A 13,454-nucleotide genomic window follows, 5' to 3' on the forward strand; every position below is an offset into this window, starting at 1 on the left:
GTTAGCTTTCCAAGAACATCTGGGAAGGTCCCGGCCCTCAGAGAGAGAGGCTGTCCTCAGGTGTGGGAACTGAACATGAGTAGGGCCCACTGAGGGTCCGGCTTCTGGAGGAGGCCGCACACTGAAATGAAGAGAGAGACTGGAAAAGAGTTAATTTGGGAAAATGGGGGACCAGGCGGGAGTCCTCCTTTGTGGGAAGACTACCTCCAGGCTCTGGCCTTGCTCTCCCTTTTATTGAGGCTGTGGGATACACCCAGTACCCTTCAGCAGCTTTGGGAGACACCCACAGCCCTCAGGCAGGTAATAAGCGGAGTATCATATCAGTAAGGATTTACACGATCACGAGATGGGGACGCTGCCTGTTACCATTGTCTCAATTAGATGGGGAGTGTGGCTCCAGGTTGACCAGCCTCTTTCTATTAGTGACACAATGATTGGTTTCCGGCGCTCCAGCACGCAAACCCCAGCTCGAAGGCCGTGTGTAGAAAGGTTCTTTATTATAAACATCACGTTCCAGGAGCGGGAAGGGGCAGTGGGAAGTGCAGGCATGAGGGCGGGACCGGGCCCCACACGCCTGCCCGGCTGCAGCGGCCGGGGGTCAGGTGACCTGCAGCGGGGTCTCCAGCATCTCCATGAGGAAGGTGTCGATGGGCGTGTCCCCGATGAGCTTGAAGAAGAAGAGGTGCTCCAGGCACTTGAGGCCGATGGAGCGCAGGGCGGGCAGGCGCAGCAGCAGCTTGGCGAACCTGCGGGGATGGAGGGTCAGACCCTGAGCAGCTACAGGGCAGGGCCAGGGGGCAGGGCTAGGGGGCAGGGCCAGGGGCAGGGCCAGGGGGCAGGGCCAGGGGCAGGGCCAGGGGCAGGGCCAGGAGGCAGGGCCAGGGGGCAGGGCCAGGGGGCAGGGCCAGGGGCAGGGACAGGGGGCAGGGACAGGGGGCAGGGCCAGGGGGCAGGGACAGGGGGCAGGGACAGGGGGCAGGGCCGGGGGCAGGGCCAGGGGGCGGGGCCAGGGGGCGGGGACAGGGGGCGGGGTCAGGGGGCGGGGCCAGGGGCAGGCCACTGGACCCTTGCTCCCTCAGGGATAAGGCAGCAGAGAACCTAACCCCGGGGGCGGGAGGGGGGTGCAGCCTAGAGGGCTGGAAGGGAGGTATCTTCTTAAAGGGGACACTTCCGATGGGAAGAGTCCCAACGGGAATCTCGGCACCCTGAAAACATGTGCTTCTGTGTTCATGCCACAAGGAAATGTGTCAACATAAGGAAAATAGACCAACGCCGGGTGCTTCTCGCATCGAAAAACTTCAGTCTGTGCCCAGGCCGACACGAACCTTCCAGCGTGTGGTCACACAGCTGGGGGCATGTGGAAGGTGCCGCGTGCGGGCGGCGAAGGGCAGCTGGGGGAAGGGGTGGCTGAGCCAGAGGCTTTTACAGAATTTGGCAAAGGACACGGCTTCTCTGTAAAGTGCACAGCCAGACTGACTCTGGAAATGCTGTTTTAGGCTGGAAATTCCAGCTCTACAGTTGGAACCTGCTGAGTGTGCTGTACTGTGGCTCTCTGCTGTGTGTCCTGGATGTCCGAGCTGAGATGGGGACCAGGAACTCAAAAGCTCAAAGTCACAGCCTGGGGTCTGCCTGCTGTCCCTCCTCCAGAGTCTGCCCCTGCCGGCGGCAGTATTCTGAAGTGTCCACAGGGTGGCAGCACTGCACCACTGAGAGCCGGGCCTCCCCACCCCTGGATGCCCTCCACCCTTTTCTGCATTTCCCCACCAGGCTGAGCCCAGGGCCAGCCCTGAAGGAGCTGCTCAGCCTCAGGGTGGTCACCCTTGAACTTCTCCCTGAACTCCCAAGCTCTGCCCAAGCGCAGGCCCCTGGCAGCCGCTCTGGGAAAAACGGGCAGGTTGCAGCATTTAAGGGACAGTCATAGAAACAGCCGGAATGCCAAGCCAGGGCAGTGACTAATACAACAGGACACACACCCTGAAGTCCGATGGAGCCGTGGGAAGCAGTGATGCGGTTTGGACACCTGATGACACACCTGGAATGGCTGTGGGAGGGAGAGCCCGCCAGGCTGTGTAGCTTCGGGCTGTAAGCGCTCCTTGTCTACACAGGAGACTGGGAGGAAATACACCCCAAACACACATCCACGTTACTCCCTGTTTCATGTGCTGACATATTTTCCTTGTTTCCTACCAAAGCTTGCTCTGCTCTTGTAATTAGGAAAAAGCAAGGTTTGGTTTCCTGGGGTTTGGGGTAGTTGTGGGTTGGTTTAAGATAAAGAACACGACTAGAGCCATTCTGAGAACGGGCTGCAGGTGCGCTTCTCCCAATGCCTGCACACAGTGTGCTCACAAATGCCACAGTGTGTGCTCACAAACTCCAGTGTGTGCTCACAAATGCCAGTGTGTGCTCACAAACTCATGTGTGCTCACAAACGCCAGTGTGTGCTCACAAACACCAGTGTGAGCTCACAAACTCCAGTGTGTGCTCACAAACGCCACAGTGTGTGCTCACAAACACCAGTGTGTGCTCACAAACACCAGTATGTGCTCACAAACGCCACAGTGTGAGCTCACAAACGCCAGTGTGTGCTCACAAACACCAGTGTGTGCTCACAAACAGCACAGTGTGTGCTCACAAACTCCACTGTGTGCTCACAAACACCACTGTGTGCTCACAAACACCAGTGTGTGCTCACAAACACCACAGTGTGTGCTCACAAATGCCAGTGTGTGCTCACAAACGCCACAGTGTGTGCTCACAAACACCAGTGTGAGCTCACAAACTCCAGTGTGTGCTCACAAACACCACAGTGTGTGCTCACAAATGCCAGTGTGTGCTCACAAACGCCACAGTGTGTGCTCACAAACACCAGTGTGTGCTCTCAAACGCCAGTGTGTGCTCACAAACACCACAGTGTGTGCTCACAAACGCCACAGTGTGTGCTCACAAATGCCACAGTGTGTGCTCACAAACACCAGTGTGTGCTCACAAACACCAGCGTGTGCTCACAAACACCACAGTGTGTGCTCACAAACGCCAGTGTGTGCTCACAAACGCCACAGTGTGAGCTCACAAACGCCAGTGTGTGCTCACAAATGCCAGTGTGTGCTCACAAACACCAGTGTGTGCTCACAAACGCCACAGTGTGTGCTCACAAACACCAGTGTGTGCTCACAAACTCCAGTGTGTGCTCTCAAACGCCAGTGTGTGCTCACAAACACCAGTGTGTGCTCACAAACGCCACAGTGTGTGCTCACAAACACCAGTGTGTGCTCACAAACTCCACTGTGTGCTCACAAACACCAGTGTGTGCTCACAAACACCACTGTGTGCTCACAAGCTCCAGTGTGTGCTCACAAACTCCAGTGTGTGCTCTCAAACGCCAGTGTGTGCTCACAAACACCACAGTGTGTGCTCACAAACGCCAGTGTGTGCTCACAAACGCCAGTGTGTGCTCACAAACACCACAATGTGTGCTCACAAACACCACAGTGTGTGCTCACAAACGCCACAGTGTGTGCTCACAAACACCACAGTGTGTGCTCACAAACAGCACAGTGTGTGCTCACAAACACCACAGTGTGTGCTCACAAACACCAGTGTGTGCTCACAAACGCCAGTGTGTGCTCACAAATGCCAGTGTGTGCTCACAAACGCCAGTGTGTGCTCACAAACTCTAGTGTGTGCTCACAAATGCCAGTGTGTGCTCACAAACACCACAGTGTGTGCTCACAAACTCCAGTGTGTGCTCACAAACTCCACAGTGTGTGCTCACAAACACCAGTGTGTGCCCACAAACACCACAGTGTGTGCTCACAAACTCCAGTGTGTGCTCACAAACACCAGTGTGTGCTCACACGGGAAGGTTGCCTCAGGGCTGCATTCAGCAGAATCCCCCACACGCTGAGGGCAGAGGCATCAAGCCTGGTTTTGGGCCCTTCAGTCTCACCTGCAGCAGGAGACGCTCCTGTCTGTCCGCCAACCCCCTGCCCTCCCTCCCCCCTGCCCTCCCTCCCTCTACCCTCCTACCCCTCTGTCATCCCTCCGTGGCTATGGCACTGGGTGGCCATGTGACCAAGTTCTCACCCACGGAAGTGAGCACAGGGAGGGTCTTTCCAGAGGGAGGGGCTGCCCACAGGCGCCCACCTCCGGTTCTGTTGGGTTTGATGGAGACTTGAGTTGATACCCTCCCGGGAGCTGGCTTTTCAGGCCATTTCACTGTGGACATTGCCTTTGCTGCCACCACACCGTTATCCCCCCTCCGGACAGGCACAAAGAAGTCTCCGCCCAGAAGAATCCCACCGAGTCCTTTAAGAGCTGCTGACTCCCCTCACGGGGGCCGGAGCCATCCCGGCTCAGCCACCTGGTGTGCGGACGATCTGTAAATTCATGATCCCTCGCCACTCGCCGTGCACTCCTTGACCTAACAGCTCCTGGTGCACGGAGCAGGAAGCTAGCAGCAGGGCCCGGTGGGGTGTGCACAGTCCTCTCACAGCAGCGGACTGATTCGCGTGTCAGCGTGGAGCCTGGGTTTGCTCTCTGGTGGCATTTGGGAGGTCTGCGGCCCTGGGCACCCCCTCGTACCCGTTTCCGTACCCCCTGGCTGGGGCCACCGCTCCGGCAGTGGACAGGAGCTGGTGTGTGAGCAGGAAAGGGCTTCACGGAAATCCGCCCTCACCCAGTCACCGGGGAGAACGGGGAGCCTAGTGCCTAGAACAGTAGCGCTAACACCAACACGGATGCCTTCAGGGCAGTTTTTCAAGCTTGGCCTTCAGTTTCCTGTGAGATTTGAGACGGGAGCAGCTGAGGAGGGGAGCTCTCACTCAGCTGTGCTTCGGGGGAAGGTCTGAGAGAAGAGCTCTGTGGGCGACGGCCAGCGGTCTGAGCGCTCCTGGCCAGCGTCCTTCTCAATCGCGGAGCCCAGGCCCAGGCCAGCGCGCTGGAGGCCACAGGGCAGCCCGCGACCAAGGTCACCTCTGCTGGCCACAGAGCCGTCTCCGGCAGGGACTGCGGGCAGGCGGAGCAATGCGGTCCCTGGCAATGCCAGCCCTTTGGCACCAGGGAGGCCTGGGCTCCTGTCCAGCCACATCCCCTCCCCCACACTAACACACACCCTCCATGCACCTCACTCTGTGACCTTGGGCAGCTCCTGCCTTCCTGAGCTCCATGCCCGGTTAGAAATCAGAGACAATGAGACCCACACATCCGAGCACCTGCTAGTGCATCCGGCGCTTAAAGACGGACCTCTGGGCACGGCCTGGGCTCTGCGTCCCAGAGCTGGCCGGGGGGTTAAGTCCTATTTGGGACACTCCACCGTGCCTGCGGCCACTGCCTGTCTGTACGGCCAGCCTCCCGCGCCTCACCTGCCTGGCTGGTCCGGGTACTTCTGCTTGGTGTAGGCCTCGAGGGTGGCGTAGACCTTCTCCCGGAGGGTCTCCACCTCAGAGGGGTTGGACAGACCCTTGGCATCTGGAACAGACGACTGATTTAAGCTCCGGTGACGCCCTCCGCAGAGGCGGCCCCACCCCCACACCCCCACCCGCAGTCACCAGCCGCCCACGGGAGGGAGCAACTGGGAAACATTGACCCCAGACAGCAGGGCCCAGGTGCCCACAGCCGGCTCCCAGGAGGAGTATTCCCTCATCTGGGCCATTCCAGAAACAGTCCCTTCATGTGTGGGCCTACTGTGTGCTAAGCATGGACTCAATGATGAGATGGTACAAAGCCAGAGACCGGGGCCCACACCAATGAAATGGGCTCTGACTACAGTTCCCAGAGCCCATTCCCCCCTCCCCACCACCACAGGCAGCTGGGAAGCCGCACCTCTCCCCCTGACACCCCCTCTTCCTGCCTGCAGGTCACAAGGACACCATCTCTGCTCTCTCGCACTGCCCCCCCCCATCCCATCCCCCACTCCACCCCTACCCCCCGTCTCCCTGGTGTCCCTTCTCAGGTGCTTTCTGAACCTTCCTCTCCCCCAGGTTCTCACCCCCCGCCCCACAGCCCCTCTTCCACCAGTGAGAACTCCCCTTTCCCACCTGCTCAGGGAAACGAAGCCAACAGCTCTGAGAACCATATCTAACCCCTCTCTTCCTCCCATCTGCACATCCACATCTAATCCATCGGCAGATCCTGGGGCTTTGCCTGAAATTCCGTGCTGACTCCGCCCACTCTGCCCACCTCCCCCGCTGCCACCCAAGGCCACTGCCATCTCCTCTCCCCCACCGAACACCCACACCCACTCAGGCTTTCCAAGGAGCGCTGGAGCGGAGGCCGTGAGGAGCCGGCCCCGGGCCCCCGGACAGTCTCCGGCCCAGCATGCGGTGCTGGCGGAGCTGCACACACCTCACCTGGGTTGAACAGCACGATGGCGCGCAGGCAGCCCAGCTCCGACTTGTCCATCTGCATGTCTTTCATTTTGGAGACCAGCTCGGTCAGGACTCTGTCCCAGGAAACACGACAGGCGACATGAGGTCAGGACAGCGAGCACCAGCGACATCTCCCCTGCACCGCCCCGGGGGCGGACGATGCCCGGGAGTGTGGTTAGCCGGGAGGTACGGTGCGGCCTGATCTCAGACACGGAAACACGCAGCGGTGCAGAGCCAGGGCGGCCGAGAGCCACGTCCAGGGCACACAGGGGCGGTGACTCAGCTGGAGAGGCACCTGGGACTGGAATCAGTGGAAACGCCACAGGCCGAGCAGAGGGGGACAGCACGCAATGACCGGAGAAGCCTGCAGGCAGGGCGGGCCGGGCCCACAGAAGACCAGGCCAGTCTGCGTGGACACGTGGTGGGGGTGACACAGGAGAGGTGGACCTCACGTGGCCACGGACCGACTGTGAAGGAGCCGGGGGCGGAGGGGGGCCTTGCACTCAGACAGAGACCTCCTCTCTCCTGTCCTCCGTCCTCTCACCGGAGCCGTTCACCTCTCATTCCCCTCGCCCCTGAGCACACGCTGACTCCCCCAGCAGCACGTGGGGTGCGGAACCCCAGACGGAGGCCGTCACCACCGGACCTGCGATCCTGGCCTGTCCCCTCGGGCCCGGTCCTGGCGCCCTGCCCATCCTGCCCCGAGGAGAAGCAGGTCAACACCCCCACCCCCACAACACCAGCCTCTCTCACCCCACAGGGGTCACGGGTCCCCCTTTTGCTCGAGACCGCTCCGCCTCCTGGTCTCAGCCTTTCTCTTCCTCCTCCCTCAGCCTCCAGCCCACATTCTCACTGGTCCTGGGCTCTGCTTCTAGCCATGGGCGGCTCTGGGCTCTGCCCACAGCACATGTGCACACATGCACGCATGCACACACATGTGCACAGATGAAGGCACACGCGTGCACACACACACAATGGCGCAGAAGACACACCTGTCGAAGATGGAGCCCACGCCGGCGCTGTGGGCGCTGCTCCGGTGCACGTGCAGCCCGGTGGCCAGGAGGATGCCGTCCTGCACCGAGACCGAGCGGTGCGAGAAGGAGGCGATCAGAAGCTCGTTCCACCCTGCGGACCAGAGGAGGCCGTGAGGGCCGGTCTGACTCATGGAAACCCCCGGAGACAAAGCCGGACGGCAGTCCGCGAGGTGAAATGCTGGGGTTCCCTGGCTCATGGCTCCCCCACAGCCTCCCCAGTGCAGCCCGGAAGGCCAGCTTGAGGTCAGGGCTCTGCTTCCCCCTGTCCATCAGCAAATACAGACTGAGCGTGGGACAGGAATGGCACTGTGTCCGCTGTCACTGAGGGCTCAGAGCGGCTGGTGTCTGTGGGGAGACGGGGGCGCCGGCCGGCTCGGAGCTCAGGTCAGCTGGGGCTCCGTGTCTCCCGAGGACGTGGCTCCCGGCCTCCGCCAGCCTTCACGGCGCCCGCCTGCGGCTCGGCGAGGAGGCCTGGCAGGTGGCAGCTGTCCGTGCCCCAGAAATGGAAGCCGCCGAGGGCGCGGCACCAAGAACCTCAAAATAGGAAGGGCCGGGCGCCTGGGCCACGCCTGCGCCTTAGCTGGTGGCACCCCGCCGCCTGAGGGTGGGAATGTCTGCACCCCCCAGTTCACAGTGTGGCTCAGGCGGCCTCCACCCAGAGGCTGACCTGTCTTCAGAAGTGAGCCGCCAGCTGGGAAGCCAGTCACTTCTCCACCCGCAGGGACTGTCCCCGGGGGTGGGAGTGTCTGGGAGGTCCCCCCACGTTGAGAGCCTGTGGATCTCCCGGAGAAGGAGCCACCCCTGCTATCCGCCCTCGGTGGGTGCCCCGCCCCCGCCCCGCAGCAGGCCCTGCCCTACCTGCGCGGAGCAGGATGACCTGGTCCTCCAGCGTGAGGCCCGAGAAGTGGGGGATGCGCTTGGCCCACTCCACCAGGGTGAACAGCTGCTTGTCGGCCGCGTGGCAGATGTTGGTGACCGGGTCGTTGGTCTGAAACGGGACAGGCTCTGGGGCTGGAGTCGGGGCCCCATGCGCCCTCCCTCCGCTTCACCACCCCTCCGCCCCAGGCCAGGCATGGCCGGCGCCCCGGCACCTACCGAGCTCTCCATGCTCAGGTCCCCGTAGGCCTCCGTCTTCGGCTCCACGGCCAGCTCCGCCTCCAGGATCCGCTCCACCGGCATGCCTTCCTGGGCGCCGCCCACGCACTCCGCCTCGCTCTCCGCCCGCTCCCGGCTTCTCTGCCTCTCCTCCTGCACGGCTGGCACACGGGGACACGTGGATGGCACCCGTGCCAGGAGAGCAGTGGGAGGGGGCGGCCTGCCTACGTCTCCTGTGTAGGTGGGCGCCACCTCGGTGCTGAAATGGGGTGCCTTGGTGCAGACAGGGGCTACCTGCTCACCCCGGTGCGGCTCTGCCTCCTCCCCTCCTTCCTGCCCTGCCTGCCACACCCACAGCTGGCACACGCACTCGGATCAGCTGCATCTGCTGGCTACAGGTGATCGTGTCTTGTGTTAATTTTTCAAGGTTAAGTCTGGGAAAGCAGGTGGAGGGGCCTCGATAGGCTCTCAAGGAAAATCCCCCGCAGGCCTCACAGGAAGGGGCCTGGGCCTTGGGGCGCTCTGCCCCCCATTCTCCATGGATGGCGTGACCGGGGCCACAGAGCACGCTGTCCTGAGCGAGGAGCCGGCCTGCTGCTGGGCAGACATTCTGAGCTGCCGCCCACCTCAGGGCACAGCCAGGGGTGCTGGGCGACCTTAACTAGACCCATGTCGGGCCTTACCACAGACTGCCCACCATCAAACGGAAGTAGCTATCCAATGTGAATGAATCAAATTACACCTTTTTTCGGTCTGGTTAGCCAAGGAAATGATTCGATTTTTGGTGTCCAACAGAATCTGAGTAATTGGTTAACGTGCGCTGGGAGGTGGAAAAAGTTGTAATGGCCGCTTTAGTTCAGCACGTCAGCCTGAAACTGGTCTCCCCGCCCTGGGGGTGAACGGCCGCAGACACCGCCCCCTGGCCGGTGGGGTGTGGGGTCATTGTCTCCAGTGCCGGCCGCAGGGCAGGGGCAGCGACAGAGAGCGGGGTCAGAGGGCCCCTGCTCCTCCTCCCTCCCAGCCTGCGGCCACTGGGGGGGGGGCCTGGAGGGGAGGGGGCCTCACCCTGCCCTCCGCTGGGTACCGCGTGGCCTGGGACACGCTCCCCTCGCCCGGCTCCCACTGGCCCGTCTCAGACTCCCCGGCGGACACGCCGAGGCTCCGAGCTCGGTCCTCCGGCGGCCTCTCGGCAGGGGCTCAGGCCCTCTCCCTTCCTCGGCCGTGGGGGTCAGGGCACCCTCCCCTCAGGCAGATCCCCGGCTGAGGCACCGGACTGACCGCAGCCTCGCACACGGACACCACGCACAGGGCCTGCTGGGTAACCAGAGGCTGTTCCGTGCGTCCGTGCTGCTCAGTGACCCTCACGTGAACAGAAAGCGCTCGATGCGGCCGGCCGCCTGCCCTGGAAGGCGTCCCGGCTCAAAAGCGCTGCCCGCAGCCTTCCTGACGGAGGCGCTCGGCCTGCTGGCTGCTGATGCCATGACCCCAAAGACGATGCGCCCACCGCAGGGCCCTGCAGCGGCCAGCCTGTCAGCAGCGCGTGGACCCACCGGTTTCCCCAGAGGGAGGCGCAGGATGGGGGGGAGATGGGGCTCCACCCAGGCTGTCCCCGTCCCTCTCACCCAGCCTCAGATTGCTCTCTGCCCCTGGAGGGTCCGGAGTGAGCATCGTCTGAGCACCAAGGGACAGGGGGTGGGAGCAGGAAGCTGCCCGGCCGCTCCTGTGGGAACAGGTTCCCTCGGGCAGGGACGCCCATCTGACTGCAGCCATTCCACCCTCTCCCGGGCCCTGCCCCCCACCCTCTCCCGGGCCCTGCCCCCCTCTCTCCCCGGGCCCTGCCCCCCACCCTCTCCCGGGCCCTGCCCCCCACCCTCTCCCGGGCCCTGCCCCCCACCCTCTCCCGGGCCCTGCCCCCCACCCTCTCCTGGGCCCTGCCCCCCACCCTCTCCCGGGCCCTGCCCCCCACCCTCTCCTGGGCCCTGCCCCCCACCCTCTCCCGGGCCCTGCCCCCCACCCTCTCCTGGGCCCTGCCCCCCACCCTCTCCCGGGCCCTGCCCCCCCCCCTCTCCCGGGCCCTGCCCCCCCACCCTCTCCCGGGCCTGCTCTGCCACGTGCCCACGGGCCCCGGGCTGCGCGGCGCCCACCTTCCCGCTTCATGCCCATGACCAGGCACTTCTGGTAGCGGCAGTACTGGCAGCGGTTGCGCTGGCGCTTGTCGATGAGGCAGTCCTTGTTGTCCCGGCACGTGTACAGCAGGTCCTTGCGGATCGTGCGCTTGAAGAAGCCTTTGCAGCCCTCACAGCTGTACACGCCGTAGTGCTTGCCTGTGGGAGAACGGCCACATGTGCCCCTGCTCCTGTGCCCCCTTCTGTGCCCCCCACACCCCATCCCCAGAAACTGGCGTGCGCCATGGGCAAGGAGCAAAGATGGCCCTCTGAGAAGCCCGAGGCCTGTCCCCCCACACTGAGCCCGAGGCCTGTCCCCCACACTGAGCCTGAGGCCTGTCCCCCACACTGAGCCTGAGGCCTGTCCCCCACACTGAGCCTGAGGCCTGTCCCCCACACTGAGCCCCTCCAGGCGGTCCCTGGGGCCCCGGATCCCAGGGGCCTATTGGAAAGGTCTGAGCTCAGGTTAGTTGGCACTTATGTATCAGTAACTCGGCCTTTAGTTAACGCGCTCTGCCTTCACTGGACCTCAGGTTCTCAGTAAGAGGATTTATTCTCCTGGCCGGAGGCCCCCAGCTTCTCAGACAGTTCCCCAGAGGGAGCCCCAAAGACGCCGGGACCCCCTCAAAGCATTACCTCCTCTCTGCACCAAGTGGCTCTGCCCTGAGTGCTCCCGCTCACGCCAGCGGGAGGAATAAATGGGCCTGGTCTTCCCAGCACAACGGGCTGCAGCCGGAGCTGGGCCGGGGTCCCTGGGCGGTGGCTTTGCTGGACCTGGAACAGCCTCCCTCACCACCTGCTCCGCCATCCAGGTCCGCGGCCCGGCCGCCAGGCCAGTGCGTGCGGGAGAGCCAGCACCCCTCCCCACCCCCACCCCCAGGCGTCCACCACCGGCCCGTACCTGAGGACCGGTCCCCGCAGATGGCGCAGATGTGCTTGACCAGCGGCCCGGGGCTGGCGGACGGGTAGTTCATGGTCCCAAGCCCGGGGAGCCCGGCCAGCGGCTTCACGTCCTCGGAAAGGCTGACCCCGCTGACCACATTGAGCTGCGGAGAGAGCAGGGCGGTGAGGACGGAGCCAGCCGCCAGCCGGGCTGAGGCCCGGGGAGCGCGGGTCTGCCTAGGACAGCGGACAGGTGCCCTGTGGACCTGGGAGAAGCCTGGGCAGAAGCGCGTCAGTTCTCTCTCTTCCCAGAGCACAGGCTCCATGGGGCCAGCGCCCTGGGCTTCCTCCTCCTGGTGCCGCCCTGCTGGCAGTGCGGGGAGCTGCCCAGGTGAGATCTGAACACGCCCAGCTCGCACCCCTCCCCCTCCCTAGGGCATCAGCTCCTCGTGGCCCCGGGCCATTGCTGAGGGCTCTGTGCTTCCCAGAGGACAGGTCAGCAGAGCCTCAGCCCGCCCGGTGCCATGGGCACAGCTCACCTCGGGCAGCGCAGGGAGAGGCAGAGCCTACAGACCCGTCTCTGTCCCTGGCGGGGGCAGGCTGGCGGGGCAGGACAGGCCGCCTGAGGCAGCACCCGCAGGGGAGGGGGTGTTGGAGTGACCGTGGAGGCAGCTTGGGGTGGAGGGGCCCTGACCTCCGTGTGTTCCTTGTGAGCTGTGGGGCACACGCCTAGCCCGGTGACTGGGAATCTCATACGGACCAATGGCCAAGTTCTTCCCGAGTCCGGCATGGGCAGAGGGAAGGGCGGGTGGACAGAACTCGGAGCCCAGAGAGGCACCTTCCCCCTGCACCAGCTCAGCGGGCACTCAGCCATGGGCGCAGGGGGTGGCCTGGGCGCAGGAGGCCAGGAGGTGGCGGCCTGGGCGCAGCGAGAAGCGGGGATGGACAGCCTCAGCCCCCGCTCGGCACCAGAGCTGCCGGGAAGCGTTTAATTAACACCCAGGAGCCCCGGCTGGTGCTCAGCGGGTTTGAGCATCCGGATCCACAGGGCACAGGTCGGATCTCCGATCAGCACACATGCAAGTCAACCAACGAACGCAGCTACAGTGCAACAACAGACGTGTTTCTCTCTCTCTCCCCTCTTCCCTCTCTCTGTCTCTCTCCCCCCCACCACCACCACTCCTTCCCCCTCCTCTTTTCATACGGGCATCTCAACCTCACGCCCAGTTTGGTTTGCTGGAACATAGTAAGCCCTGCTCACACACTGGGAGCACGGAAATAATCAGTCGCCTGGACACACACCCCGCCCCCCAGAGCTGGGTGCCAGCGGGCCCAGCCCTCGGCCTGGCCTTGTGCTAAGTTACCGGGTAACGGTGTGCCGCCAGACTGAGCATCGCCGTGCAATGCGGATGGCATCCCTGTGGAGCCTCCGGCCCCGATGCCTGCACGCTGCCCGTGTGGCCTGCGGGATGCACAGACGGCCCCAATGCTCTTTGACTCAGTTTCTCCGTCTGTAAACTGAGCACGGGAACACCTGCTCAAGCTGCGGGCAGGCCAGAAGAGATAATGATGCAAAGTGCCGACCCTGATGCCCGGCATACACCATCATTCCAGTGAATCTGGTCAGTTCAGACCATCCCACAGCGTGCCTGGAACCAGGCAGTGACACGAGCCACGCTGCCCAGGGGCAGAGGGTCCCATTTCTCAGCTGGGGGGCGTCAGAAAACTATGGATGTTGTCATAACCCTGGGTGGGTCTTATTTTTGCACACATGACCCACTGCAGCGCACACTGATTTTTAAGAAACAGGCAGCTTCCTATCAGTGTGAATTCTGGGCGACATTTTGTGCCTCAAGAAGCAGGTCCACCCCATGAAATGAGAGCGTTTAAGTCAGATGACCCCCACAAAGAGC

General features: G+C 63.1%; 1 protein-coding gene across 1 annotated transcript in view; it reads right to left on the bottom strand.

Annotated features, from left to right (window-relative positions):
• Positions 1-485: 485 nt before the first annotated feature.
• The window catches only part of RXRG (retinoid X receptor gamma), a 32,838-nt gene continuing 19,869 nt past the window's right edge, over positions 486-13,454 (bottom strand). Inside the window, exons 3-10 of the mRNA XM_036443010.2 lie at positions 11,561-11,705; positions 10,639-10,818; positions 8,495-8,655; positions 8,258-8,387; positions 7,358-7,490; positions 6,348-6,439; positions 5,361-5,466; positions 486-746 (exon numbers count right to left, since the gene is read on the bottom strand). Of these exons, the coding sequence (XP_036298903.1) occupies positions 599-746; positions 5,361-5,466; positions 6,348-6,439; positions 7,358-7,490; positions 8,258-8,387; positions 8,495-8,655; positions 10,639-10,818; positions 11,561-11,705 (1,095 nt within the window). The 3' untranslated portion in view covers positions 486-598. The remainder of the gene's footprint in view (positions 747-5,360; positions 5,467-6,347; positions 6,440-7,357; positions 7,491-8,257; positions 8,388-8,494; positions 8,656-10,638; positions 10,819-11,560; positions 11,706-13,454) is intronic.

The sequence above is a fragment of the Pipistrellus kuhlii genome, unplaced genomic scaffold (assembly GCF_014108245.1).
Source record: "Pipistrellus kuhlii isolate mPipKuh1 unplaced genomic scaffold, mPipKuh1.p scaffold_m20_p_18, whole genome shotgun sequence".
NCBI lineage: Eukaryota > Metazoa > Chordata > Mammalia > Chiroptera > Vespertilionidae > Pipistrellus > Pipistrellus kuhlii.